We start from the raw sequence: 25,191 nt of genomic DNA, 5'->3' as shown, positions 1-25,191 counted from the left end.
CAGTCTCGGTTAAATCAAGAGTCTAGTGGGCGAGTGGTTATGAATAACGCACAAAAGCCGCAACTCGAGACAGCAACGTACCATGACAGACGTCACAGTCACAGGCTCCCACCCTCCCTCTCAATCCAGTACTGGTCACTGAAGGGCGTTTTGGGGTAAATCCCACGCTTACTTGGGTACCCCTCCTCGCCCCCAGGCGCCTCGACGTCAGTCCAACTAGCGAGCTTCAGGGTCCTGCCTGAAAGAGCTTTTGCTATGGCAGAGTCTCGTAGCTGCTGGAAGGTGCTATTTACGCCTTCTACGGAGCCGTCTCATCTCGTTTTTGGCCGAATGCTACGTAGCAGGCAAGGGTCAGCTGCAAACGATGCATGAAGTGACAATTCGCAGGATCCTAGCGCTGTCCAGCACAAAAGACGCACGCAAAAACATGAACTTTATCTAGCGATAAGGAAGTAAAGTGAAGTGAAGCCAGCGCCGGCGGCGTAGTGGAGGGGGATGATCCCTTGTGTCGTTGGCCCCCCTCATCTGGGCTTCAGCCCCCTCCAGGCGAATCGCCGCCCAAGGACATGCATGACCGGCCGCGGGCCAGGCCAAGTCACCAACAAAGCCCACCCCGAGCGCAAGGCGGCGAGACAAAGTGACTGGCTACTGTCAACGCACAAAGGCCGCAAGCTCCACCCATCCACGGGCACCAGCACAAACGGCGCAGACCCGACTCAAGCCAATTACGGCCACCCGATCCGGCTCCATCTGGCCACCCTCATCTGACATCCGACCCCTCCTCGTCCCCTCCCTCTGTTACTCGGACGGGCGTGCTGGAGGGTTTGGGCTCTGGATATATAAGTGCGCGGTTTCTTACCCAAATCTCCAGAAGATCTTTTAACTCCACAACGCGATAAACCAAGTCCATCACATCATCTACAACAACTCTTTCAAACCTTTTTTTACCAACCAACCAAATACCATCAAAATGAAGGGTGACTGCGGCTGCTCCGGCGCTTCTACCTGTACGTCGAACTAAATCCCCTGGCACATCGGTCACGACATCGATGTCGTCGTTTCTGTACCTTGAAGAGGCGCTAACCCAATTGTCTCAGGCAACTGCGGCTCCAGCTGCTCTTGCTCTGGCTGCAAATAAATTGCTCCCAGCTATTGACGACCTTCGAGCCATGAGCTGCGTTTCCGTTTGATTGCGGTTGTGGTGGAAACACCTGCCGTCTTTCTCGTCTTCGGCAGTACGATGATATGAGTTTGTGTTTTTCGGGAATGGGTTACGGGTTCAAGGAAATCGATAATCGGCGGATGGTGTTCCTTTCTCAGTGATGAGATGGACCTATTGATTAGTTCTATAGTCACTCATTTGGCAATTGACCATATTGAGACGTCGAGACATGTTTGTCAAGCCCATTGCTTATGTGACAATCGTTGAACCGAACCATTGCAGTGATGTTGTTCAGTCGGCCATTCTCTGCCAGGCAACTAACTGAACAGATCAAGTAGTATGCCACTGTAGAGTCCGAGGAGACAAAAAGGCATGATGACTTGTTCGACGGCACCGTCAGGCCATCAACAGCTTCTTATACACCTCCTGCCGGCCCTCAAGGTACCAAAGCATCGTAAACTCTACATCTGGCGTCCCTAAAGGTATCTTCCTCTGACCGCTCCTATGATGAATTACGACCCCGCCCCGCCCCGCCTTGGCTCCCTCCGACCCCTCCATGCCTGGCCTGTGCGACAACAGATCACCACCTCAACTCAAAACACACCTCACCTTCAACTGGGCAAATGGCAGCAAACCGGAGTGCCAAACACGCAGCTTCGCACCCGCTTTCACCCTTTCGCACAACACCAGCCCGTCTCTCGTCCTCATCAATTCACGTCACTCCACCTTTCCGCCGGCGTTGCCGCTGCCGGTGACGCCGCCCCCCGCCCAGTCTCTAGCATCAGGGCTCTACGAAACGAACGGTGCGGTTCGCCTACGAAGAAGCGGCTACGGCATCGGTCCATGCCGCTGGCCGTGGCCTCCGTAGTCCCCGCCGACCACCCTCCATCAAGCACTGTGATAGGCCGGAGCTTCCAGTATCGATGCGGAACTCTCAGGGGCCAAAAAGGGTCTGAAAACCTTCAGGGCTCAATGCAGCCTCATGCCACCACCAAGTCGCGTCTGAATGGACGACATGCCACTTCTCTGCCCCTCATCTGCCCTGGTTCGTTTTTTTTTTAGTTATTTACCCCCCTTGCTCGCCCCCGTCGCTTGAAAGTCTCAAAAAGAGGCAAAAGCAAAATAAGAGTTACTCCGTCTATCCCACTCTTATATGGACCGACGACCCAAGTGATGAGCAGCAAAAACGGTCCAATGCGAGACGTCCCCGTAGCAACCTTTTCCCCTCCCCTCGCGATAACCCAGCGAGCTTGGCTCATCCCTTGGCTCCCTCAGCGTCAGTGATCTGGACCCCGAGACCCCTCTTTCTGCATCTTGGGAGGCCCTTTTGCCCCCACCAGAAATGGGGTTTCGGCCCCCATACTCGTACCCTCGGAATGCGTGATCATGCCGCCCCAAGCCCATTACGCCGTTGTGCCTTGTGTTTACTTCCTAAAGTCAGCCTTGGGGCTTGGAAGAAGGAGGGAGGAAGAGGAGAAGAGGCTGACCTGCGTCTGGGTCTCAAAATCTGCGGCCACGAGGAGATAGGAGGGCATCCGGCATGAAACAGACATCATCATGCAACAGACCGCAGCTTCTTGGCTCTTCACTCTTGAGCCGCTATTTCTTACCTTTCTCCCTTAATCGTCACCCAACCAGCCGACGCAAGCGCGCGGCTGCCTCCCAGCGGGACCGGACCCCTAAAATAAATAAAAATAAAGTGAAAAAAAAGGATTCCCGACTTCCCACCACAAAAGGCCCTGGTGAACCACGTCCCAACTTCTTTTTACGGATTTCTGGGCACTGCAGAAACCAAAGGAAGGTACAAAAGGACGCGTAATCGGCGCCCTCACACATCCAATAACTCACCAGCCATGTTCAACCCGTGTCCCTCCTCATTTCGTAAACCCTGCATGAGAGGCAACGCACGCCAAGAAGCCCGCATCGCGAGCTCTCGGCAACCTCTTGCCGGCGGAGTCTCAAACCGGGGCGCGGCACGGAGCCAGAGCAAGCAACAAACAGCAAACACCAACCCAGCTGAGCACTCACCCGAGCACACGCTCTCTCGTTCAAAACAACCCCAGCAAGATGACAGCTAAGCTACCCCTCCATCCATCCCACTTAAGCTCTCCCTGTACCCCTCCCCTGTTGTTTCCCAACCCAACCGCCCCTTCAGGAGCTTCTACCCTTGTCATGGCGGGGTGACCGCAGGAAATGTGAGGAGAAGGAGGCTCTTGGCCCCAGAGAACCTACGTAGATTGATCGTTGGATCATGAGTGAGCAACGGCAGAAACGAACCGAAACAACGTGAATCCCGAATGCCATAATCTGCAGCCCCTCGTGTGTGTGTGTCTGTCTCTCTCTCTCTCTCTCTCTCTCTCACTCATTCACTCCCCCATCCCCCCCTGGCCGCCTTGCTGTACTACGTAGATCCACGCTCCTCTTCATAGGGCAGGAGGAACAAGAAACAACAGCTCAATGGTCAGTACACAAAACCCGATGGTGACAAGCAAAAGGGCAGACGTGACGCGATCGCCAAGCTTCCCATCCGCCATCCCACCCCAAGACCGCTCTTTCCCCTTACACCTGCCTCCACGTGTTGTGAATACCCTACGTACCATACGATGGAGGCCTCTCGCCCCTCATCTCCTGCCCTTTCAAGGTTACGTGCGTGCTGTCTCCATCAATCAATCTCAAGACCCTCAGTGAGCCCATGAACCTGCTTCTCGGGACCACGCATATATAAACCCCTCCCCCGACGTCCTCCGCATCCACAGATCCCAGATCCTGCACTTCCTCTCTTCACAACCACAACTCTCTTGATACCCCTCCTCTTTCAAACCAAACACTCTACCAACAACAAAAATGTCTTTCCACGGCTCTGCTCAGGACATCCGCGTCGACGACGGCCACATCCTCAAGGCCAACCTCGCCAACGTCGACGGTGAGTGGCAGGAGGCTGAGGTCAACCTCAACGACTTCCTCGGCAACAACAACGGCTCCTTCGAGTGGGGTGGATCCGGTACGTCGTCCCATCTTCCTCCTCTCTCATCATCTTGACATTAGAATGTTCTTTGTCACTAACTCTCTTCGTTTTCTTTCCACAACAGGCTTCGCCGACTCCGCCGAGGACATCCACTTCTCCCTTGAGGGCGACAACGTCCCCATCCTCCGCGCCCGTCTCTTCAACGTCGATGGTGAGGCCGTCGACGCCGACGTCAACCTGGCTGAGCGCATCGGCAACGACAACGGCAACTTCTCCTTCGGTGAGTGAGCTCTTTTTAAGAGTTTTTGGATACGAGGACCACCAATTGGCTGACCGTGTGCTCTCTCAACTTCTTAGCTTAAACGAGCGTCGACAATGTTGCGAGGGTGCAGGTGGGGAAACAACTTATGCGTGATATGAGCATCGGTTATGATTGATGAAGGGATGGCGCGGGGGAATACATGGACCTAGAGTCGACGACCTACGCATCCTAGGTAGCACCAATTGAGCTACGCGCCTTATACAAGGCTTGAATGAACTACGCTGTCGATTCGTTATTGTGAACATGGGCTCATGGCAAGGCATCTCCCAAGATCAAGGTGTTACAAGGTTCTCTACTGTCCAGACATGGCTGTACTAGGCCTGTAAAGAGAATTGCCCTGCGAATTATCTGGCCCAAGAGTTTTCCTATTATTATGTACACGTGTGAAAAGCCATCGCAGTCCTTGCCCCATCTTACGTCCCAACCAGCGACTCAAGCTCAGTCTCTCCATCTAGGACATTCAATAGTACATTATGGCATGTCAAGTTGACGCCAATTGTCTTGCAGTAACAGAAACAAACATAAAACTTCATCTCCGATCGCAGCTCAAGCAGACCATCCTTCCCAGAACCATGCAAATACCAGCCCAAGTCGATTTGTCGAGGTGATGTGCTAAGAGTCAGTTCTTTGACGCTTGATAACCCGATCCTCCTCGATGGCGTCTCCTTCAATACCTTCGTTTTCGCGCTTCATTTGCCGGGTGGTACCGTTCTCGCCAGCCTTTTCAACATCCTTCAGGAACCCGTCAGTCAGCTCCGAGATCCTGGATTCCATGACTCTGAGAGTCTCAATCTCCGCCTCATAGAGAATTTTATAGTTGAAGTGCGCTCTGTCCTGGCCATTCAGGAACGCGCGGGTTTCTTTAGTCATTTGCTCCACAGCAGCCTTCTTCATACTGCTCATTTCCTTACGAACCATATCGTGAAGAGAAGTCTGTATGTGGCGAACGCATTCGGCTGATAGTGATTTCATCACAGACTTGTCTTGATCTTCAGTACCTGTATTGGTGGATGTGCGCCGAAGTTGGAAGCTGTTGAAGATACTTTCTCCTGTTGTCGACTGGAAGAGACTGCCCGTGCCAACATTTTGATCTCTATTTCTGTTGAATGAGTCTCTGGCCGAACTCGCATTGACTGCAGATAACCCAAAGGTAGCTCCGGTTGAATCAGTTTTGGTGACATCGAGGTGGTACCGACCGTGAGTGTAGTCCGCTAGTCGCAATTCCTCAACCGACCAGTTGCTATAAAACGCATTGCATGTAATGTTCTGAGACAAACTGGTGGTTTTTTCAGACAATTCGTATCCATCATCTTCTAGTCCTTGGGGGCGAATATTCCGCGAGTGCGGCGGATCGCCATGTATGAGCGAGTTATTGGCAGCCGTCGGTGCAGCTCCTCTGCGTGTAAAATCCGGTAGAGAAGATCTTGATACGTTCCTGGGGAGTCGTTGATCCCCAACCGTTGATTCTGGTGGCTTAGGGGTATCGTGCGGTTCTTGGACCACACATGGTTTGACATCTGCTTGGGCTGCCTGAGGTGCAACAACACATTTTTCCTCCGTCGGCGAAAACCTAAGATGTTGTTCAGATAGAGCGGTTTTGAACCGAGCCAACCTCTTTTGTTCTATGGTAAGAGATGGGTTGCAACATTTGACGGCATCCCACCCCTTCTTTTTGAATTCCTCAACAAGGTATTCATGAACATGACCTTTGTTAAGCAGTCGTAATACCTCACAGTCTATAGGAGAAGGCGCCTCATCTGGGACTCCTGGGCCCTTCAACCACATAGTTTTGAGACGTGTCCAAGCAGGGTCGAGGTGTAAAGGCATACGACGTTTCTTCCATACTCTTTTTTCTAACTCTTTGTCAATCTGGTCCAGCAAGTCAGGGTGATCGGCGAAGGCCTTATGTTTTCGAGCCTTGGCCCACGGCAGCCAGGTTGCAGAATTCAGAGGATACCGCATAGACATTCTGTATGCATGGTAAGTTGCTGAATCCATAGAAAGCTCTTGTACTTCTCAGAAAGTAAGCATACCTACAGAACTGATCGGGGTGGTGAAGTGAGCAAGAATGCTAGAGTTGAATGGAAGATGAGAAGTTAAAGCAAGATGCATGCCTTCCGAATACAATATGTTGATCTTCTCAGTCAGTTTGAAGCCCTTGAGCCTACGCTGAACGACGATTAGCAAATAGAAGAGATTGTGAGATGGTTGGCTGGGCTTGGTGGGTCAATCGTGGTGTTGGAGGTGAGAAAGAGCTGCGACATCTGCCAGAAGAGGTGAGTAGAAGGTTTTCAGTGAGAAGGCAGGAGCGAGTCGCGAAGGATGTGGCTGCCTCAGAAGTCCTGGATGTTGTTTGTTACAGAAGGGGTGCCTTCCGTTTTGGAAAAGGAAGGCTGTGGTCCATCATCCCCTTGATTGCAAAAGCCCTCCTTGATGCTGGGTGGGGTGCTTCTGTAGAAATGAGTATTTTGAATGTTTTGGGTACAATGCTGAACACACCTTATGCAAGATTTTGCCGGCTTCTTAAACATTTACAACTCATCAAGATCAAGTCGTGAGCAGGACGCTGGTTAGTGTAGAGTAAGAATCGATGATATTCCGTATGTTACAAAGAGTACAATATCTGTACAAGGGTCTATACCAGACACATTCCTCTCCGCTGTCCCCCCTTTGTCTTTCTGTATCTCCAATCCGGGACTGTTTATGCCCGTCCCTGAATCCATTTCCTTTGCACCGGCTTGGGGAGGTGCTCGTGGCCAGTGACCGGCAAGTTCCTCTTCTCAAGCTCCTCCTTGATGACCTTCCATCTACCCAGCATGGTCTCCTTATCGATCGGCGTAACGCGGCGGTCGTGAACCCGGACGTTGGGCAGCTCGGGCAAGAGGCCTGCCTCGCGGATCGCCTCGGAAACCTTTGCCGGCTTGGGAGGCTTGACGATGGTGGAGATAAGGTGCTGAACGGTTTCGATCTGGGCGAGCTTGGCGTCGTGGACATATTGGCCAGTCAATTGGAAGACGCGCTTGTGGAGCTGTTAAAAGGTTGTTAGCTATGCTTTTTCAGAGAAACTGAAAAGAAAAAGGGGGGGGGGGGTCGTACGGCAAACTTGAAGAGGGGATCCTGGAGGGAAATATTCTTCCACTCTGTACCAAAAGACTCGACAAGCTCCTTGGCCTCCTCGGCGGAGAGAATCTCCTCCACAACACCAGCGTCCTTCTTAGTCTGAGGGCGCAGCAGCTTCTTAGTAACCCTCTTCACAGCCTCACCGTCGCCGCCAACCGCGACGCTTCCGTCCGCGTTGATCTTAACACCCAAGGCAACGGCATTATCAAACGCAGTGCGGTCGCCCTTGGCCCACTTGCCCTTCAACCCCTTCAACCCCTTCGTGCCCAGGCTCGCAACGGCGACCGTCTCAACAACGGCCTGCCTTACCAATGCCTCGCAGACGTTCTTATCGGTAACCTTTTGCGACAAGCTTCTGGCGGAAAAGCCGACATACTCGCTCTCCTTGCCCCAGTTACCCTCCTGGTCCCACCACCCAGTAACGCCGCCAACCTCCTCGAGATCGTCAATGGTCTTGGCGGGAACGTAGCCCTGGTCCTCAACCTCCTTCTCCGTCGGCGCCCACGTGCGCTTGTTCTTCGTCTTGAGTCTGCTGAACGGACGGTGTCGCAGCTCACGACCGGTGCCGGCTTCCTGAGCGTCCTTTGCATAGTCCGCGAGCTCCGCCTCCGCCTCAGCGAGGTCACGCTCAAGCTGCTCCTGCCTCAGCTTTTGCGAAGCCTCGGGGCTGTAGGGGTCCTCGGGGCCGGGGGCGTCGCCGTCCTTCCATATAAGCTTGCGAACGCGCTCGTTGCTCTGGAGGGTCGATGTCGTCGAGAGGGCTCGGCGGGCTGCTGAGATGGGGAGCGTCGCGGGGGCGGCGCAGGCGCATTGGGGTGCTGATGAGGCGGCAGCCAGCAGGGGCTGCCTGAGACGCGGTACTACGCGCATCGTGGGCGGCTGTTGTTGAGAGTGGTGCTGAGGAAATCAAAAGGTCTCCTGAGGTGGGCACACGATAGTCGAGACTGAGGGAGCTGCTTTCCAATTGAACTTTTTTGGATGCTGGGGTTAGGCTGGCGAATCAGAAGGCGAGAGCTTCAGCCACAGCCTCGGCGTGCCACAGGGGTCTGCTCACGGGTGTGATGTGGCTCGTGCGCTAAGCATCAGCCCCAACCTCAGCCTTTCAACGGCGATAACCTCGATTGGAACGAGGAATGGACCTCGATCGTGTTTAGACGGGTGAACGACTCCTCACACCATTAACCGCCAAAAAAATGAATCGGATATCGCTCATACTTCTGCTCCTCTGCGGGTTTGTCGCTCTCGTCAGCGCAAACTGTACGTCTACCGTATCGTAATCCTGAAAGGGCTGGATTCCTGCTAACACCCTCCGAAGCAGCGCCGACGTTTTGCAAATGCACCTGCTTTAAAAACAGTACCATCGTCGCCCTGGGCCCCCAACATTCCGATGAAAAGACAGGTTCTACCTCGCGAAACCACCCCTCCTCTCACGACATGAAGCGCGCCGCCTCCTCGTCCTGCTCCCAATGCACCAAAGCCTTCTGTCTCAGCCGCGGCATCGACTTCTGCCGCGAAGCCAAGGAAGAGAATGTGCAGACCATGTGCTTCCAGCGCGACAGTAACAAGGATCGTGTTATCGTCTGGGGATTTCTTCTGGGTACTACGGGATTGCTGGGTTGGGCGGCGTTCAAGCATGCGCAGGAGTTGCGAGAGGGGAAGAGACAAGCTGAAGCGGCGCAGGCGGGACAGGCAGGTCTGGCAAGAGGGAATTACAGCCCGCTAGGTTCGACTGGTCAACAGTGATGATTTTTCTTTTTTTTTCTTTGTGAATTCTTCCTACGGGCATCATTTGGTATCGGCGTTTTGGCTTGGTTGGGTTGGTAGCGCGGTCATTACGGATATGGGGATGCCAAAAGGGGGGTTATCCCAAGGTCACGGACATGTTATATCACGCAAAGTCAGTGTAAATGGAGAATCTAGCAGCGTGTTTATCAAAGCTATCTGTTCTCCTATCTCCCGGCCATTACCGGGGATGCAAGCATCATTACCCATGCACCATAACCATAACGCGAAAGACTTTTTGTTTCCCTCCCACCCTGGAGCCTGAAAAATGCAAATGCCATGCACATGTGTGGTATGTCCTTTTTTTCCCCTCCTACACAATCCGCTATCTCTCCTACAATATCACTGTTTTTGTTCAAGTCCAACCTTACTCCTCCTCAAGGTGGGTAACCTTGGGCGACTGGGGGTTAGCCGAGCCGGCATTGACCTCACGACGGGCGCGAACAGCAGAGGCAAGGTCTTCGAGCACGGTGATGGTGGACTCCCAGTCGATGCAGGCGTCAGTGATGCTGACGCCCTTCTTGAGGGCAGCAGGGCCCTCGGCAGGGACCTTCTGGTTGCCCTCGTTGATGTTGGACTCAATCATGACGCCGATGATGGACTTCTCGCCCTCTCTCAGCTGGTCGCCGACAACAGCGGCAACCTTGGGCTGGTTGCGGTGGTCCTTGTTGGAGTTACCTAGGTTGAAACGTCAGTTGGGAAGCAATTGGATATGCAGGAAAGGGAGCTCACCGTGAGAGCAGTCAATCATGATGGCCTGCTTCTGGCCCTTATTGGTAAGCGTCTCCTTAGCCTTCTGGACGTTCTCCTTGTCGAAGTTGGGACCCTTGGAACCACCTCTCAAGATAACGAATCCGTGCTCGTTGCCCTTGGTGCGGGTGATGGCAGCCAGACCCTGCTTCGTGACACCCATGAAGTGGTGCTTGGCAGCAGCCGCGCCAATGGCGTCGATGGCAACACCCAGGTTGCCGTCGGTGCCGTTCTTGAAACCGACGGGGAAAGACAAACCGGAGGCCAGCTCACGGTGAAGCTGGGACTCGGTAGTGCGGGCACCGATGGCGCCGACCGAGATGAAGTCGGCAAGGAACTGAGGAGAAATGGTGTCGAGCATCTCGCTGGCGATGGGCATGCCTGCAGTTGTGAGGTCGCGGAAAAGCGTGCGGGAGACGCGCAGGCCCTTATTGATCTGGAAGGTGGAGTCGATATCAGGGTCGTTGATGAGGCCCTTCCAGCCGACGGTAGTACGGGGCTTCTCGAGGTAGGCACGCATGACGACGCAGAGGTCCGAGGACAGGCGGTTGGAGATCTCCTTGAGACGCTCGCAGTACTCGAGAGCAGTGGCAGGGTCGTGGATGGAGCAGGGGCCGATGACGACGAGGAGACGGTCATCCTTGCCCATGATGATGTTGGCAGCCTCATTACGGCCCTTGACAACAGTCTGGAGAGCCTTCTCGGTCATGGGGATCTCAGAAGAGAGAAGCGCGGGGGGGATCAGGGGATCCTGTCCCAGGACTGCGGTGTGTTAGTCGTCATGGCATTTGGTGGTGACGGCGGTGAAGCGGCGGTGATTGAGGAGTTTAGGGTAAGAGCGGTAAGAACACGTAAGACGAATCGCATGACAATCGTAGACATGTCTTGGGAGGAATAGATGATATGATTGAACCGAGACTGAAGCTCAAGAGCAAATAGCCCATTGATTCTCAATGATAGCTACATTGAGAAGCTGATGTGGGGCAGAAGAAGAGCCCAGGATGAGTGACATTGCGCAGTGGGTTCATCGGCATTCAATGCTGAGAGGGGGAAAAAAAAAAAAAAAGTGACTCACTTCTCACGTCGTCAGCCGCGAGGGGCTCATGCTGAAGGTCGAGACCAGGCATTTTGATGTGAATTTTAGTAAAGGGTATCTAAAAACTTTTGCAAAAGAGTTAGCTGGCCATTGATTCGCATTGTCTGTGCAGAGCATCCCAAGGTGCTGCCCAATTTCGTCCCATCGCGGGGTGCATCGTGAGTGTGGCTCGCCGGATACGGCCGCCAACGCCAACGGCAACGGCCCCCCCAGGAACCGATTCAATGACGAAAAGCACAGGAACCCAGCAGATGGGAAATCCGGGGTAAAGACCAATGAAAAGGAATACCGTTGGACGCTTACATTGAGAGACAAGACAATTGGAAAACAAATAGCCAGGCGGTTCGTGGCGTGTGCGGAATCGGTTCGCCGTGGACTGCGGAACTGGGTATCGTGGTTGGATCTGCTTGCTTGAGCCGTCGTTGACCGAGATGGAGGATGAATGTTCGTCCACAGGGGAAGGGAGAGGTTCCAGTAGTGCCCTTTTGGGGGGGTTTAATGAGTGAGCAATGGTGGGTTGTGACTCAGAGAAAGACTGAAAAGTGGACTGGGACTGTGGGTGGCTCGGAATCAGAAAATTCATTAAAGATGCTTACCCTTCCCGCCTTTGTATTTGGTGGTTTTTGTGTGGCTTATGGTTTTTTTTTTTTTTTTAATCTTGGACGACGCTGCAGCGGACCGGAGCCCTTTCGGAGACAGTCCCGCTAGCTGATGCGAAAGTATTCTTTGCTTATGAACGTGTGGCAAGGTACCTTCTCTTGAAGCTTCGAGTGGTTCAATATGCAGTGTCATGCGTTATTGTTGTAATGAGCGCCCTGCAGGTTCCACGTGCATCGTTCTCGTCAATATTTCTCGTCAAAATTCAGCCCTTGTGGTGGGAACATGTCAAATCTTTCTCGACTCCCTTGAGTTACTTTCTAGTGGCTAACGGATCCATCGACGTCACGGACCCAGACCAAGTGGCTTGGGAGCCGGTACTCAATGGAAGGCGATGCGCCGTTGGCGAAGTTTATGGCTATTCCGCCTTTGCGGTGACGCAAAAAGCGTCGAGGGACCGATTCAGACAGGCCGATGGCGGGGCAAAATGGAGGGGCAATGGAGGCACTTCGGCCGCTAAGGATTCAGAGCAGGGAACACTCAAGTGATAATTCTCTCACATGCTGCCTTGCTCGTCTTTGACATGACAATGATCATTGAAACGAGAGCCGTTGACAAAAATACTGCATCTCTTACATTTAAGTAAAATTCTTTCAAGGAATATCAGAATCTCTTTCGAGAAGCTGCTGCAAACTGTACTTAGTTGTAGGTGGTCGTATAGTCATGCCCCTCTATCCGAAAGGGACCCGTGGAAATCAAAATGCTCTGATTGGCCAATTCTAGTCCCTGCTGAGGATTCACCGACATTGACTACCCGGCATTTTCAAGGTGACTGTTTTAGGTGTCTCCGACTCCGCTCCTTCGGCACTTTTGGTCCACTCTCCGTATTAGCGCAACGCAACAATGGGCTGAGGACAGCCTCATACAATGTCACTCAAGTTCCAATGACCACATCCAGTGACTCATGTTCACCCAGGTTGACAGAATTTGAATTCTTATGCCGTCTAATTCGAGTTATCTGATAGAAATACATCATACTGAGCGGCAAATATGCCTGTAGCTCCTCACAGAAGAAAGTAGTCAGCTTCAGAGTAAAAAGGTTTTACGTGCCTCCCAACTTGTCGCACTACGGGGGTGCAATGTAACTTATGTTCAAGGAATAAAAATCAAGTGAAAAGATCATATTCTAGCTTCGCTGCAAAGCAGCTCTTGAGTTGGTTTCTGGACACCTGCTGGGAGATTGAGTTAGACACGTCTTCGTAAGCCTCAAGTCGAAGTATTAGTAACATGAAGCAACTACATTCTTAGAAATTCAATGAGAAGCCAGTGTAGACCTCAAGTTAATTAATCCAGAGCGTTGAAATGCCACACACTTCAGTTGTTCACATTCAAGTTTTTCTTTCTTCTTCTTAAGCCTGATACAAGTAAAAAATAGTCCTCAAACGTATGGAGAGTTGTGTGAAAGATTGGGCGGTTTGAATCAAACATTAATATGGAATGCTAATTTAAACATTGCCTAGTTACTTTCATCGTCATGTTCATGGCGAACCGCATCAAGTCTGGACATCATCAAACCATGTTATCCAAGCGACCTCATCCCCAAGAGCCCTGCTTGAGAAGAGCTGTGGCAAAAACCTGGAATATTCAATGCTATCTCGTCATTAGCCTCACCTTTTTCAGTATGGCATGATACTGCGGACATGACTTTTTGCTTTCTGTTGGGACAGTGAGCTCGGACAAGCTCTACTCAGCCATATAAATTTGTATTGAACATTCTAAGTGAGACCTAGGCAAATCGAATATGTTTCCGTTGAGTTGGGATCATAATCAGCATTAGTGGCCTAGGCCCGGTGTCTGGTACATGAGTTTCTATGCTCAATGCCGCCAATCCTCAGTGCCCTGAATCCATCGTATTGGCTTCTCCGTACTCCTCGGAAGCATTGGCAAGGTCTTCGTCTCGCTTGTGTTGGCTTAGGATGAGCTCGGCATGTCCAAATTGCATGCCTCATCGAAGCAGACCGGAGTTTCTCAATTTCTATAGAAAATAATTGAAAGAAGCTGAACACCAACCTGAGCTTTTGTCATCTCAATCTCAGATAAGAAAGGAACAGTAGCTTGTTTTCAGGAAAATTTAACACTGTACAAACCGAGGTCAAGATGTCCAGCAACAAAAATGAACTGAATCCACATACAGATTGCCAGCGTCGGATCTATTTGGCCTGTAAAGTTAATTAGATCATTACTGGTCTCTCATGCAGCGAATTGCATCAAACTTCATGACAGGTTTATAATTTTGGCTTGCACCCCATCACCAAACCACTGGCTGATATTAAGTCCAACCTAAATTATACATGAGTTCCCTTTTATATACTCAAAGAACTTATATCAAAATAAGAGCAAGATGCATTTTTCGCGAAGGAAGGTGTGAGGATTTACGTTCATGGTACTCTGCCAACGTGAAAAATCAATATTACACTCAGTTATCTTGCTTTAAAAGGGTTTCAACATTTAATACGTTTGATTTATTCATATTCTCAGAACATACGCCGCAGGGCCAACTCATTTGTAAGCAAAAACTCAGAGACATAATTCAAATAAAATCTATTGGTCCTTTATGAACATTTGTCTCGATGACTTACAATTGTGTTAAAAGGTATTAAGAGTTTTGTCTGGGCAAGTTCCTGGCTTCATCGCCTGGGATGCTCAGTTCGCAAGTCGTCATACAACTAAACTATACTTTCTAGACCCAAAAAGCCTAAATAATTTTGAATCGCCATTCAAAACAGGCAAAATACTACCAACTCGTCTGCCCGCCAAGTCGGGCTATCCATAATCCATGAAAACCCCAACTCAACATCTGACCGAGTCGACCGAGATGTGGAGCCACGCCACCGACTCATCTGTCACACGTTTCTGGGGTAGCTCAGGCTCACCGAAAAAGCCCGGGCCATCCTAGAAAACCAACACCTCCGTGACAGAAGAACTACCGGAGCATTCCATGCGACCAGGACAAGGCCCACTGGGAGCGTCACCAAGTCAGGTCATGTCATGACAAGCCCGTTGTTGTTGATCGACCCAAATCTGTCAAGCCCCAGCACCCTGAAGCAGCTCAGATTGCAACACCAACACCCGACAGTATATTATAAAAGAAGAAGTGAAACAACGTTGGCCCCGACGGCAATATGATCGATGTACTACCATCGTTTTGGTGATCAAATCTTGGCCGGAACAAAATAGTGTTTTTTCTACCCTTCCTCAAAATCAATTTTATTGAGACAGCCACATAGACACATTGAGCTCAGAAGACGCAGTGGTAGGGGCAGCAGACCGGGAATTCTTTTTTTTTTTTTTTCCTGATTAGGAGCCAGAAGGGTCCGAGGGTCTAGACTCAAAAAGACCCTTGGGTCCATTGGATCATTGTCATGTCCGTCACCGGGTCTAGCATCAGCATCGGCATCAGCAGTCTTTTCTGTCACTTGCCTATCTCGTTTGACTTTTGTACGTCTTTCCAAGCGGCCCATGGCAGGCCGCCATCACTCTTCGGCAATCTGCCATGATGTATGTGCCCTGCCCGCACTCCCATGTTCAACATGGCAAAAAAGTCAAAGCTCAATCTATTGGTTCGCTAGAATGGCTGTGCTACTCGTGGCCCAGTCTCAACCTTTGCCGTTTAGAGGAGTCGTGGGCGGCCGTCCCGGCGCACGTTCGGGACTAAGTACGGAGTTGCGAGATTGTGTAGGATCGCGGTATCCATCTACCCGGGGCCTAGTGACGACGATATCGTCTGCCTTAATTCCAACTGCAGATTACGAGCAGCATTGGGATCTACTACGAAGTATCTGCCAAGTAAGCTCTGTAAAGTTACCAACGAGCTGGTTGTTTGTAAGACAACAAGGAAGAGTCGGAGAGCGACATTGCGATATGCGAGGTGTTTGAGCGGCCAACTCGTCCTCGCGGTCACACCTTCTAACCTTTGCGCTAAGGACATATGCTTATTCCGTGTAGTCGACTATTTGTTCTGTGCCCTCATTTGATGGATGGGAGTATGGTTGCTTGGCACACCATAGTCCACGGCAGGCTTGGACCGAGTGCAGCCTCGACCGAAGCTGTGTGTTCCCAGCCCTAGCTTGACTCGGACAATGGCCCTTGGTCTATCTCGTCAGTTTCTTGCGAGATGCTTGAGACGTCGAGGAACTGGGACGCCGCAAATTGATGAACGGTGATGGTCGGCGGGGGAGGATTGCTGGCGGGGCAAAGGTCCGTTGGCCCCGACTTTGGCTTTGCCCAAGAGCAGAGGTGATCGTCCGGTGCGAGCCACGTAATGTGTGGAATAGCGGCTTTGCTGACATGTTACTCATTCTTGTTGTTTAGCTATGATGCGACATATTGCATACGCCAATTGGAGTCGTAGGCCTCAAGGTTCGTTCTATGGCAATGCACTTCCGAAGGCCTCGAATAGCCCCATCGACAACCGTGCTAAAATCACACCAACCTTACAATCTTACCCCGCTTGAAGCATGGCGACGTCGTTCCACGGTGAGAGAAAGGATTGGATAAAGAACGCTCAACCTCCTTCATTGCGCCCTATCCACCCTGATGCCCACCCACCCTAGCACCTCATGAAGCAATTCTGAAACGGTCCTCACCACCACCTCACAACCAAAAAGACAAAAAAGGGTCTGCTAGCAACCACACAACGACCAACGACAAAGCCTTCCGCATGTGACGGGTTGGACGGAGGGGGTAGCAGGCGGGATGAACCAGCAAATGACCAGTCAAGAGCCAAAATCGTCCACGGTCCGTTCACACACATGTACGCACATACACATACACCACCCTTGCCGTCTCGCAGCGAACAGCAGCCGCCGCCGCCGCCACCACCACTCATTACAGTTGTCGTCGTCCTCCGTTCGCCGAATGTCTTCTTGGCTTGCCTCTCCGGCCGCACAGATCGCCAAGTCAACATGGCAACTCAAGTCAACGGGCCGTTTGGGAGTGTTCTCGCGACACGACGAGACTGCGAGACCCTCGTCAACTCTTTAGGATAGACCCAGTCCAGTCAGTCAAATTCCAAGTCAGTTAGATGTCAATTGTGGATGATACAGGTAGTATATGTCCACTTCCTGGTCTTCGTTATCGGCCAGCATGACGAGGAAATAATAATCAAGGCAGTTGCAGCAGCTGCCCAATGCTTGTCAATCAGACAGAGACGCACGGCACAAGTGGTTACGACGACAGGGAAGTGAGAGAAGAGAGGGTATCGTGCCTGTGGCCTCCTCAATACGACACTCATACAGCAAGCATTTGCGATAGAGAGCATCCTTAAAAGAGCCCCTGGTTACCTGGATCTTATTCGGTCGGAATAAGAGCCCCTTAGCCGCTCCCCTCTTCTTCGTTTCTAACATTACCTTGCCCTATATCTCATCTTTCTTTTTTTCTTCATCTTCCCGTGCCTTTTCTCCGCGTGCCACCTTTCGGGAGACCAACGCCGAGGCCGCTGTTCTGTTTCTCTCTTTTCTTCTTCCTCCATCTCGTTTCCCTTTACAACGTTTTGTAGTGCCAGTGTCGTGCTGTGGCAGACTGTCATCTGTCAATTACTACTTGTTTTCTTCTTCTTGTGGCATCTGGATTTATACGAGAACTTTCAGCCGGATGTCCGACCATTTGTCATTCTGGACAGCGCCATTGGCTTTGGACACAATTTTGATCTCTCTCGCTCCCTTGCCACTCCTGCTCACGCATTGAGCTATACATTTAGCCCAGACGTTACACGGCGATCATAACACCAACCAGCCGAGAGATACCCGCCGCCGGACCGTGTCGAGTTGATCCCATTCCACATTCCAGTTTTGTTCGAAAGACGCGCCCTGCACCAAAAAGATAGACGACACGCGATACACGAAACACGACTCAGTCGCACAGCGTATTTTGGACAAAGAAGTCTCAACAAACACACAAACTCACGTTTCTTGCTAGTAGAGGCAACCCTGAACATTCCTGTTCATCTTCTCGACCCTTTCATCAGTACTTCAACCCGGGAAGCACTCCCCAGAACCCCCGTCGGTTGAATTCCAGCAGTGTGGAACTAGCGCATATTAGCGTCTCCGAAGTCCCCCTCCCCACAGCGTGTCGCCCCTAAAGCCGTTAGCCCGGGAAGGACCTGGACGGCCTAGCTGCCTGCTTGGGCCTTGGCTCTTTTTACTGGGAGCTCAGTGCACCCATTCCTACGCAGCAGCACGCTCAAACTACTGTGGGTGGCGGCGCCTTGTACCTTCGCACGGGGTCCTCCCCTTCTCACCCGCTCTTTCCCATCTGGCCGCCTAGCTCATCGCCTTCCCTGCCTTACGGGCTTTTTTAGTGGCCTGGTCCCCTCCCTCTTTTGTGGCGTCCGTAGCGTACCTGTTGTATCCGCTTTTTCTTCTGCTCATTATTTTTTTTTCCCTTACCTTTGGGCAATCGCGTACCCGTGCTTGCCGCATTCCTCACGTCTGTTACTGGCTTGCTTCCTTCTCGCTGTTGCTTTGCTTAAGCACTTACCTTCTTCTGCCTGCTTCTCCCACTCTTCCTTTCGACTTTCTTCACTTTATCTGCAACTGCTCCCCCCCTCCTGCTCCCCTTTCCTCCCGAAAGTGTGGTTTAAGTTTTTTCCCCCTGGCTCTTTCTATCCTCTCAGAAAACAAAATCCCCACTACAAATTAACGAATTGCCCTGCTGTGGAAGGCACCTGACGGAAGAAGGAAGTTGCCGTCGAAGGTACTTGCAGGCTTGCTGCAGCTGTCCAGATCGAGCCTTGCCTTTTTTGGGCGCGACTTACACCCGCGTAAGCCTTCCTCCCTCGACTCAGCCGCCTTCGTGATTGCCTTCGCCCAAGGCCAATCAGCTCCGAATCGACAGAAGCTGCGGAACCTGCTTCTTTTTTCTTGATTCCTTTCCTTCCCCCCTCTCCACTTCCAGCCCCGACACGCTTCCCTGCAGCTGGAGCCTTGGATTTGCGTGTGCCGCGCTGCTTCCTGCACCTGCACCTGCACCTGCCACTTATTCCCCACGACCCAGCCTATCCTCTGTCCGAGTACCAACCCCCGCCAATCCCGGCACCCTCAGTCCGGGGGAACTTGGCAACAGCCCGCCCAGTGCACATCAGACACAGGGACACCAACACCTTTGGGGACGATCGCCTTTCTCCAGTCCTTTCCTCCTCCCCTAATACTCAACCAACAACGGAGACGTCGTCAGACTTGGAGCGACCAGAGCGATTCGGCATCAACTAGATATCGCTAGTTGTATTTTCATCCCGCTTCTGTCGCACTGCGTGGTCGCACATTCACTCTCGATAACACCACCTTCGGCACCTTTTATATCCCCGAATCTCATGATGTTCGGTATTCAGCAGTTCCCGGACTCAACCCGGAAGAGGGTTCGCGAGGAGGAAGATGACATGATGAACGGCACTTTGAGCTTTGGCGAGCACAGAAATGTACGAACCTTCTGCCCTCTTTCCCACCCCTTCCGAACGTACCCTCTGACTTGTGTGTGATTTGCAGAAACGCCTACAATGCCTACCCCTCCGGACCTCGCCCAGCTCGAAGCGCTGGTCTGCGCCCATCATGCCCCTCAATGCCGTTCCTTGCACGCTCACACCCGGCGATTCCGACTCGGAGGAGCAACCCAAGTCTCGCTTCTCGCCCTGGTCGTCGTCACCGGCAACCATGTCGTGTCAGCCGTCGCCCTTCCAGCAGATCGAGCCCGATCGCGATATGGACATGATGGACACAATGTCCCCGCCGCCAGTTCCGCACCAGAACGTCCACCCGGATCCGAGCTCCTCCGCTCAAGGTCGCATGCCGACCCCCATCCAACCAAACTTCGCAGCTCAAGTCCGGGGTGGTGTCTGGGGCGGGCCAGGACCCGCAGTGAGCCATCTCAACGGCGTTGTCAATATGGGCCACATGCATGCCGGCTTCAGCGCCGACGAGTCCCGCTGCATTCCCCGCTCTATGGAGGGTGCTGATGACTGGCACGCCGTCCAGAACCGCCGTCTACCATCCCCCATAAGTGAGGGCGAGGATTCCATGAGCCATGCCGGCAGCGGGAGCCTTAGTCCTCCAGGAATGGTTCTTGACAGCGGCTTCTCTTCCAATCTCGCCTTGCGTTTGGAACAGTCGTCTCTGGAAGGAAACCATCATGACATGGACATGATGGGCGTCGATGACGATTCTTTTGGTCATTCAATGCCGGGTGAGGAGCCCGTCACTACGACTATCGACAGCCACCCGACTGAGACAACGTCTGCACCCGCGACACCGTCTCCGGGACGCAAGGGGCATATTAGGTCCAGACACACCGTTAACCACTGGACCTGGCAGCCGGGCATGAAGAAAAGCTTCAGCATCGGCTACCGGGCCGATTGCGAAAAGTGCCGTCTCAAAGTCCCGGGCCATTTCAACCACATTATCGTCTCATAGAAGGGACTGAAGATTATGCTCGAAGACCTTTTTGCAGAGAGCAAGGTCCTGACGGATCCCACTCTCGCGGAAGATTACATGATGCAGAAGTGGAAAGCAAATGTGAGAAGAGAAAGAGAAAAGCAGCGCCCGCCATCTCTGGCGAGGTGTCTGGTGTCATAAAAAGCGTGGTTGGCGAAGAGCAAATTGCGAAGCTGCTCTTGCCTATTATTTCGTGGCGTTTTTGATTTTGGGGCATGGGGCCTTTGGCAGCGGATTTTCGGGACCATTCTGCGTAATACCACACACACTCAGCGTATACATTTCCACTCGCTCGGGTCCGAAATTTGGGCGGGCTCTTTCCTTTCGGGTTTATAGGTTTCTGGTATGCATTCTGGACGGGAGTCGACTGGCCCGGCGCGGCGGACTCGGCGGTACTGCATTCGAGAAGCGTTTCGTGGTGTACATAATACCAGTCCAAGAGGACATAATCAGATCAGCCAAGAGCTGAAGCATTTCTCTATGTCATTATTGTTTACAATGTGGCACGTCCGTCTATTGTGAGATAGCCGAACTACGTTCAGAACTCGGATATTTACGACATTGTGTCACAATTCCTCTGTCTAAATGCCACGAAAAGCTTGAGCGATGCAAAGATGAGGGTGATGTTTCCTTCCCGCATGCAAAAGGTTCAACCGGACGCCGTCTAATGCACATCCAGTCAAGTCTACACTATGATACAGTGACACTCTCCCCATCTCCTCTTGTTTCCCCCCTTTCGTCATCATCTTCTCCCCTCGGTGTCAAGGGAGGCAAAGCTGAGCGGGCTCCTCGTTACATGACTATACATTCGCTCCTTGTCCCCGGTCCCCATCCCGCACCATTATCAACTGCGACATTTGTTTCCCGCTGCCGTCTCCCGCCCGCCTCGATTTTTAGGTTTTGTTCTTCTTCTATACACCCAATATCGTCACAATAGCCGCCGCATGCTCCCCCCTGATTTTGGTTTGTATCAAATTATAACAATATTCGGTGTTTGGGTGTGTTTTCTTTGCCGACGCTGGCGTTGTTTCCCTTCAAGGGTCCAATCGGCTAGGGGAAGGGCCAAACAAAGACACGAAGGCAAAGGGCAAAAGGGTGGGAATTTACCACCACCCCTTCTTCTCGGCCTTCTTCTCCTCCTGCGGCAGACCAACCTGGTCCAGCACGCCCCCGCGCCTCTGGTTCTCCTTCTCACGCTCGAACGCGGCCTTGGCCTTGTCCTGAAGAAGCTCTTTCCGCGACTCGACGGCGCGCACGAGGTCGCTGTTGCGCACGCCCGAAGGCTCGTCTTCCTCGGACAGGGACTCGGAGGGGTCGGAACGGGAGGAGAAGGGCCACCAGCCGCTCTTCTTGGTGACTGGCGCCGCCTCGGCGGTCGTGGGGAATGTGGGAGCGGTCGTGTCTGGTGTTGTGACGTTGGCGGAAGGGGTGTGTTGGCCGTTGCCGAAGATCCTCTCGGCTTGCGTAGTGACGGTCGGGGCAGACAGCAGGGGCGGGAGCTTGGTGCCTGTCTCGCGGGCGCGGGCGTTGGCCTCCTCGACGAGGGTCACCTGGGCGTCGGTTGCGGTGCCGTTGATGAAGGCCAGACGGGCGGATGCGAGAGAGTCCTCTTCCATTTTGCGCTGCGCCTCGATGAAGTCTGCGCGGCGCTGCTTATTGTATGTCACCATGTCGTAGACGGAGTAGACTGAGACGAGACCGGCAATGGCTATTTGTGGCGTGTTAGTTTACTTGTTGACGTCCCAGCAGCCTCCTTTCCCCCGTCCATTCCTACTGTTCCAGTAAAGAGGTGATAATTTATGGTACAAATTCAATTGACCCCCGGAGATGTCGAATAACGGTACAAAACTGAAAGGTAACGGAGCGAGGCAACTTACCCGTGAAACCGACCAAGCCGATGACGGTGGCCTTGTGCGCAACATCGAAGAAGCGGCGACTGTTGCCGATAACACGGTCGACGTTGGAAGTCTGAGCCTTGCGCGCCGCCTCGTGGGCCGCGCGGAGACGTCGGACACGCTCCTCGGGGCTCTCGCCCGGTACCCGTCCGGGGATCTGTGGTGTAGAAGTCGGGCTACTTGACGCAGCTGCTTTCGACGATGTGGGAGAGTGCTTAGAGGCGGCATGCGGGGTGGTCGAGGTGAAGCGCGTTGCGTCCGAGGCGCTTCGGGGGCCTACTCTGGATGCCATCTTGCTCAGGATGGGCCGCTCGAATCGGTAGTATTGACGGACGAGGAGGCCTGTGTGTGAACGAATTGAAGGCAAGTCGTCTTTCGTTGTCAACTAAAGTCGGTCGGGGACTCGGGGGCCAACGGGGGAAACGGGATGGCGAATTGGGACTTTGTCATGAGATTTTTTGGAGCTTTGGGAAAGGGAATGGGCCCCAGACTGCTGGGTTTTTGGCGGTCTGTGATTGGTGCGGGTTCTTCCGGGGGCGTTATCGTACGAGAGTTTTTGGAAGCTGGGAGCTGCGGACAGCTGTTGGTACCATTGGTTCTCGGCAGTGATAGATCTGAGCCAGAGGGACAAGATAGTCATGAGACAGCTGAGGGTTTTGGGATGTCATAAAGTATGAGATTATAGATGGTAGGGAGAAATGAAGGTTTTACACGATGTTTAACCGCAGAGGAGTAATTTTAGTTATGGTTATGGGATTAAAACTTGTCTATGGGGTTTACGACATTCCAATGGCAGCTCAAAAGTGAGGACGAGCTTCAGAAGCTCTCTGAAAGAGCGTCGTCACGCATGATGTGATATGGGTTCTTATTCATACATCATGTCAGATCTATCGCAAGATTCAAAATGGCTACACACAGGAACTCCAACATCTACCGAGCTTCGAGTTCCGTCTTCCTTAGACATCAACGTCTTCTTCATGACCCTGCGCAAGGCAGAGCACACAATGAAAACAAGGCATAAATCAAAAATTGCGCCCGCGACGGCCCCGAAGGGCAATCGAAAGGGATCGACTCCGCGATGTGCAATGCAGGCCTCTCCCTTTGCTTTCAGGAATTCTTGAGCCCCCGAAAGCCGGACAAGGTAAGTATGCCTTTCAAAAGAATCTGGTAGAGGGTTGCGTGAGGTTGGTGGGATTTTATAGATTTCTGGGGACGGGTCGGGATCAGTAAGGGTACGTACTGGCTAGAAAATTTCACCGAGTATCCACTTGGTTCAGCCACATTCACCACAAACGGACTAAGGTTCTGCCGTCGCCTGTTCTGCTGGCCCTGTCACAGTAGACGGGTAGTTGACCAATCACAATTTGCAGTTTGTCCCGCACCAAAATTTCCAGTACGTACCGGGCTTTTCGTAGGGTTTTCATGCCCTCCAGAGATTTTGACTCGTCGTCAACCAGGAAATTTCCAGCCTCCAGCAGCATCTCGACGACGGCCCAGGACTACTAACCCTTTGATCGCGACACAGGCACAATGGTACGTCGATACGCCCCTAACAGTCGCCGACGAAGGCATTGCCGTCGCAGCCACTGACATTGTTATTTTCCAGGCGATCGCACACAACCAGCAGATCCCCCACAACCGTGAGAATTCCTCCTCCCGCGAAAGAGCGACGACGACATATCGAGAACACCACAACTGACAAACACGAAACAGACTTCCGCAAGGATTGGCAGCGCCGGGTCCGGACGCACTTCGACCAGGTATGATTGCGACCAGAAAGAATTGGATCGTTAGTGGAAGACACATTTGGATTCTGACTTTGGAAAATCACAACAGGCCGGCAAGAAGCACAGCCGCCGTGTCGCCCGTCAGGCCAAGGCTGCTAAGGTTGCTCCCCGTCCCGTCGACAGACTCCGCCCCGTCGTCCGATGCCCTACGATCAAGTACAACCGCAAGCTCCGTGAGGGCCGCGGTTTCACCCTGGCTGAGCTCAAGGTACGACTTCCCGACCCGGATGGAGGGGCACAGAATGGCCGAACAGGAAGGAAGACAGGAAACTAACAAAACAAACAGGCTGCTGGCATCCCCCGCCTCTACGCTCCCACCATCGGCATTGCCGTCGATGGCCGCCGCCAGAACCTGAGCGAGGAGTCCCTCGCCGCCAACGTTGCCCGCCTCAAGGCCTACAAGGAGCGCCTCGTTGTCTTCCCCCGCCGCTCCAACAAGCCCAAGCAGGGTGACTCCAAGGTCGATCTCTCCAAGACCGAGACCATCACCAACATCTCCGCCGCCCTCCCCATCGAGAAGGTCGCCTCCGGCTTCTCCGAGATCGCCAAGTCCGACGTCCCCAAGGCTGCCGAGGGCGGTGCCTACCGCACTCTCCGCCTCGCCAGAGCCGAGGCCCGCAACCAGGGCAAGAAGGAGAAGCGTGCCCGCGATGCCGCCGAGGCCGAGGCTGCCAAGAAATAAGCGTAGCGCCCTGGGCGTTGTGTTTCTTCTTGCTGCTTCTCTGCTCTCTGGCTGGTGTCGTCTCTTGTGGTGTCGGGGGGTTATGTTTGCTGCTGCAGCTGCTACGGCAATGCATTTTATGTGCATGGAATCGGGTTTCGGCTGCTGCTTTCGACACGTTAAACATACAACACAAAACTTCTGGGCGAGGGAAAAAAAAGTCTAGAAGTTCGGGTTTTTCTTGCTGGCCTGGCGTGGGTTCAGTGGAATGAGAGATACTCAGGACAAGGTCATAAAGAAACTATTGCATTGATCACGCCCGCTTGTGTTGTTGCTCTCCGGGGGGAACGCCCAGATGAAAACGACGTGACGTGTATCATGTGTCTAATGTGACAGGAGTAGACTATGGATTGATTCATCGGCTTTTGTCCCCCAATGCTCTTGCCAAGTCATATTTGTGATGCTGTGAAATCTCCATGCCAACGCCTCACCGTCAACTCGGTAATTGCTGCTCATGCTTAACTTGTATGGCAATCGCACTTTTGGCTGGTGTCATATCATGCCATATTGC

The 25,191-nt window shown here is 52.6% G+C and overlaps 8 protein-coding genes across 8 annotated transcripts; 4 read left to right on the top strand and 4 right to left on the bottom strand.

Annotated features, from left to right (window-relative positions):
- Positions 1-4,006: 4,006 nt before the first annotated feature.
- On the top strand, positions 4,007-4,489 carry CTRU02_210634 (cyanovirin-n family protein; the record flags this gene model as incomplete). The annotated part of the gene is made up of 3 exons (XM_036722114.1): positions 4,007-4,163; positions 4,252-4,407; positions 4,485-4,489. 3 exons carry the CDS (start codon positions 4,007-4,009, stop codon positions 4,487-4,489), a joined length of 318 nt encoding a protein of 105 aa, XP_036586486.1.
- A 572-nt stretch (positions 4,490-5,061) lies between these two features.
- On the bottom strand, positions 5,062-5,367 carry CTRU02_210633 (uncharacterized protein; the record flags this gene model as incomplete). The annotated part of the gene is made up of 1 exon (XM_036722115.1): positions 5,062-5,367. One exon carries the CDS (start codon positions 5,365-5,367, stop codon positions 5,062-5,064), a length of 306 nt encoding a protein of 101 aa, XP_036586487.1.
- Positions 5,368-7,150: 1,783 nt separating this feature from the next.
- On the bottom strand, positions 7,151-8,439 carry CTRU02_210632 (uncharacterized protein; the record flags this gene model as incomplete). Its single annotated transcript, XM_036722116.1, has 2 exons — positions 7,151-7,477; positions 7,546-8,439. 2 exons carry the CDS (start codon positions 8,437-8,439, stop codon positions 7,151-7,153), a joined length of 1,221 nt encoding a protein of 406 aa, XP_036586488.1.
- A 323-nt stretch (positions 8,440-8,762) lies between these two features.
- CTRU02_210631 (uncharacterized protein) lies at positions 8,763-9,312 on the top strand (the record flags this gene model as incomplete). Its single annotated transcript, XM_036722118.1, has 2 exons — positions 8,763-8,826; positions 8,885-9,312. 2 exons carry the CDS (start codon positions 8,763-8,765, stop codon positions 9,310-9,312), a joined length of 492 nt encoding a protein of 163 aa, XP_036586489.1.
- Positions 9,313-9,718: 406 nt separating this feature from the next.
- CTRU02_210630 (phospho-2-dehydro-3-deoxyheptonate aldolase) lies at positions 9,719-11,228 on the bottom strand (the record flags this gene model as incomplete). The annotated part of the gene is made up of 3 exons (XM_036722117.1): positions 9,719-10,029; positions 10,084-10,863; positions 11,177-11,228. 3 exons carry the CDS (start codon positions 11,226-11,228, stop codon positions 9,719-9,721), a joined length of 1,143 nt encoding a protein of 380 aa, XP_036586490.1.
- Positions 11,229-19,163: 7,935 nt separating this feature from the next.
- CTRU02_210629 (uncharacterized protein) lies at positions 19,164-20,256 on the top strand (the record flags this gene model as incomplete). Its single annotated transcript, XM_036722120.1, has 2 exons — positions 19,164-19,268; positions 19,336-20,256. The coding sequence occupies 2 exons, from the start codon at positions 19,164-19,166 to the stop codon at positions 20,254-20,256; spliced, it is 1,026 nt and encodes a 341-aa protein (XP_036586492.1).
- A 1,124-nt stretch (positions 20,257-21,380) lies between these two features.
- CTRU02_210628 (uncharacterized protein) lies at positions 21,381-22,464 on the bottom strand (the record flags this gene model as incomplete). Its single annotated transcript, XM_036722121.1, has 2 exons — positions 21,381-21,985; positions 22,155-22,464. The coding sequence occupies 2 exons, from the start codon at positions 22,462-22,464 to the stop codon at positions 21,381-21,383; spliced, it is 915 nt and encodes a 304-aa protein (XP_036586493.1).
- Positions 22,465-23,702: 1,238 nt separating this feature from the next.
- On the top strand, positions 23,703-24,641 carry CTRU02_210627 (60S ribosomal protein L13; the record flags this gene model as incomplete). Its single annotated transcript, XM_070205484.1, has 5 exons — positions 23,703-23,705; positions 23,779-23,812; positions 23,886-23,932; positions 24,009-24,167; positions 24,246-24,641. 5 exons carry the CDS (start codon positions 23,703-23,705, stop codon positions 24,639-24,641), a joined length of 639 nt encoding a protein of 212 aa, XP_070060727.1.
- Between the last annotated feature and the right edge of the window lie 550 nt (positions 24,642-25,191).

The sequence above is a fragment of the Colletotrichum truncatum genome (genome assembly GCF_014235925.2).
Source record: "Colletotrichum truncatum strain CMES1059 chromosome Unknown Contig_0007, whole genome shotgun sequence".
Lineage (NCBI taxonomy): Eukaryota > Fungi > Ascomycota > Sordariomycetes > Glomerellales > Glomerellaceae > Colletotrichum > Colletotrichum truncatum.
This window is presented reverse-complemented; position numbering and strand designations above follow the sequence as displayed.